The 3,122-nt window shown below is 54.0% G+C and overlaps 2 protein-coding genes across 4 annotated transcripts in view; one reads left to right on the plus strand and one right to left on the minus strand.

Moving 5' to 3' along the window:
• LOC113208915 (aromatic-L-amino-acid decarboxylase) overlaps positions 1 to 3,122 on the plus strand; it is a 17,507-nt gene that overhangs the window by 7,229 nt on the left and 7,156 nt on the right. The window lies entirely within an intron of this gene.
• LOC113208917 (histone-lysine N-methyltransferase PRDM9-like) lies at positions 394 to 3,122 on the minus strand (the record flags this gene model as incomplete). Its single annotated transcript, XM_026426171.2, is given in 7 exon segments — positions 394 to 1,294; positions 1,387 to 1,639; positions 1,751 to 1,915; positions 2,013 to 2,089; positions 2,178 to 2,466; positions 2,551 to 2,675; positions 3,062 to 3,122. Coding segments are annotated over 7 exon segments (1,677 nt in total), but the record flags the coding sequence as incomplete, so codon positions are not given.

Consider the following 3,122-nt stretch of genomic DNA (forward strand, 5'->3'; position numbering starts at 1 on the left):
GATTGTCGCTGAAAACGCCTGGAGGGTAGGCAATGCTTTCCTGAATCGGGCCCCCCGCGTCGCGGCCCCCTACCCCCCGAGTGCTTGGACTAGGTGAGAGCTTCGGAGAGGCATTGATATATTTCGTTTTCGCTTTAGTTTTTAGCGCTGTTTACTTCTGATTGATATTCTAGCATTGGCGGAAGTAATGAATTCGTCTATAGACGGTTCAGTTTAAGCTGACTCGGTCACTGTCGGCTGTAGCTACAATCGTGTAGCTACAAACAGGGACGTAGACATGCCCCAGATTTAGGAGACGGTGTTCTTAGTTGCTGCCTTATGTCCTTGCCGCAGGGCTCAAATGGTTCCATTTTATTTTATTGATGAAAGTTGACACAAAATTAAAGAGTCACGTTTGTGGAATTACAATATAATTCAAAAAGATGTAAAAAATAAAAACGAATTTTTTTGTAATCGTATACAAAAATATGTAACAACAAAAAGAGCTTGGCTATACAAATAGTTTTACTTTTAAACTAAAAAGTTTACTTTTTACAGAGACATTTGCAGTTAGAGATTCAATTGACAGGGTTGAAAGTTGTTTTAACTCATTGGGCTTCTTTGTGTTGTTTCTTCATATGCTTGCTTAGAAACTGCTTCTGCGTGAAGCCGGAGTCACAGATCTGACAGCGGAAAGGCCTCTCACCAGTGTGCACCCTTATGTGCCCTTCGAGGCGGACACTTTTCGTGAAACCTTTGCCGCAGGCTGGACAGATGTAAGGCTTCACTGCCGAGTGTGTTAACATGTGCCTGCGTAGGCCGGTTTTATCAAAGAAACTATTTCCACAGGTCTCACAGATGTGAGGCTTTTCACGCTTTTCCCCAGTGTGTTTCCCCACGTGTATGCGCAGACTGACACTTGTAGCGTAAGCAGCGTCACACGTCTCACATTTGTAGGGTCTTTCGATGAAGCCGTGCGCCGCTCGCATGTGGTCCTTCAAGACGGGCTCGCTCCTGTAGGCCGCCCCGCAGGTCTCGCACTTGTGGGGGTTGTTACTAGGTAAGTGCACCCGCATGTGCCGCATGAGTCCAGACGATGACCGAAAGTTCTCGCCGCAGGTAACGCAGCGGTGACCCACTGCTGCACCGCCCTGGCCCTCTCCTTGGTGTGACTGCTTTTCTCCACCCGCAGGCTGCGTTGCTCCGGGTGCTCCGGGCTGCTCTCCCGAGCACCTCAGGCTGGCGCGGAGGTGCTGGGCCAGGAACAGGGGGCTGCTGAAGCACAGGTCGCACTGCTCGCAGGGGAAGGTGGCGGCTGTGAGGGGACGTGCAAAGGGAGAAATGGGCTATTCACACTGGAGTCATTATGACGTACACATAACCCGTAAGTGTAAAACTATACTTCACCTGCAAGATTACTGATGGCTCGCTTGTCCTGCACGGGGTCGTTGTATGCCTCGGGGAGCAGCAGCTGCGTCTTGGCGAGGATCCTGCCCACCGTGCGATAGTAGAGGTGGCCCTGGAACTGGAACGGGACGAGGTTCTCCTCCCCAGGGCGGCGCGCGCAGTTCACGAAGCGCATCCAGTTGGACGAGGTCATGTCCGAGGCGTCGACGGTGTCATCGCGCGGCTCACCGTCTGCTGTACCGTCGGAGCTGGTCTAGAGATCAAAGTGGTGACTGTCTTAAAAAGTAGAACGCCCTGCGACCCGTCATGTACAACGACCGTCGGGTAGTAGGCTTTAACCGTGCGAGGTGCACGGAGGCCTCACCTCCTTGACGTCGCCCTCGTACGGCCCGAAGCGCGCCCTCCTGGGCACTGGCTGTCGCGTCCACACGCCCCGCCGGCCTCGCTCCGCGCCGGGGGACTTGCTGACCCTGACGACGAGCTGGCGCGGCACCGTGAGCAGGGCCCGCTCGGGGTGGCCGACGGCGACCTGGCGAGCGACACGGGGAGCGAAAGAGTATGATGCAAATCAGAATCAGACCATTACCAGGGTCGTTATCAGGCAGTCAGCACGGAGCGATGCGTACCTCGGTGTCCGGAATGACTTTCAGGGCTCCGTGTGTCGGGCAGTCGCCTTCCCATTCCCTGCCGCAATCATCGCAGACTGAAACACCGCGAGGGACCTCGACGTTAGAGTATTCCTTACCATCATTACAGCCCTCGGCGGGGACCGGGACCGCACTGCCACTCACAGAGGAGGTCGTCGTCGCGCAGCTTGGGCTCCATGTAGTCCATCCGGGTGTCGCTCCTCTTGGGGTAGCGGGAGCACGTCGCCGCGGAGGACCCGGTGGCCGCGGCGGCGTCAGCCGCGGGGGAAGCCTGGGGTGAGGGGGGTGCGGGGGTTGCTCCCGCCGCCGAGGCGCTGGCGGCGCCGCTGAGCACGTGCCTCTCCCAGGCCGCGAAGGTGGTGGGCACCAGGACGAGGTTGTCCTTGATAGTCATGGTGGCCCCGGGGACGAGAAGAGCCAACCGTGCCTGAGCCTGCGAGACGTAACGGCCACGGTGTCGAGAAGTTTAAGATTTTAAAGAATAAGGCACAGAAATAGAGAGAGGATGAGTGCTCACCTTGGCTACATAATCGGTGGGTGGAGACCAATCTTCATCCCCATCGTTGTCACTGTCGACATCGTCAATTTGGCGTTTCGGCGGCTGTTCGTTCGCCATGAAGGGGGGAGGCTTCGGTGCAAGGCCTAGGAAAACGAAAAAAAAAAACAAGATTGGGGCTCATGAAAGTTACCACTGAAGGGTTAATACAATAGTGTGAAAGGGGAGACGAGCTTTGATTTTCCTGTCCAGTTCTCTGTATCGACTCGCGTTCTTGCAAAACTAAATAGTGGATGAGAAAAAACCTATATTTGAATTTGCACTAAAGAGATGCAGGATGGGGGTTGTCATTCTAACCTCTGTCGGCTGCATCGTACAGTATTCTGTGTCATTACAGGTGTGATGTGTGTATGATGTATCACACATTAAGTCTTTGTTTATTGGGAGAGGCTTCACTTAAAGGCGCTGATATGTGCGAACTGAAACTGTCCTATTTAACCTCACGAGGGACCAAACAACATCGATCACTTACCACATCGCTGCATGTCGTAATAGTTATCCTTTGCATTTCGATATCGCTTCTTCTCGTCGCT

The sequence above is a fragment of the Frankliniella occidentalis genome, unplaced genomic scaffold (assembly GCF_000697945.3).
Source record: "Frankliniella occidentalis isolate FOCC.00 unplaced genomic scaffold, Focc_3.1 Scaffold168, whole genome shotgun sequence".
Classification (NCBI taxonomy): Eukaryota; Metazoa; Arthropoda; class Insecta; order Thysanoptera; family Thripidae; genus Frankliniella; species Frankliniella occidentalis.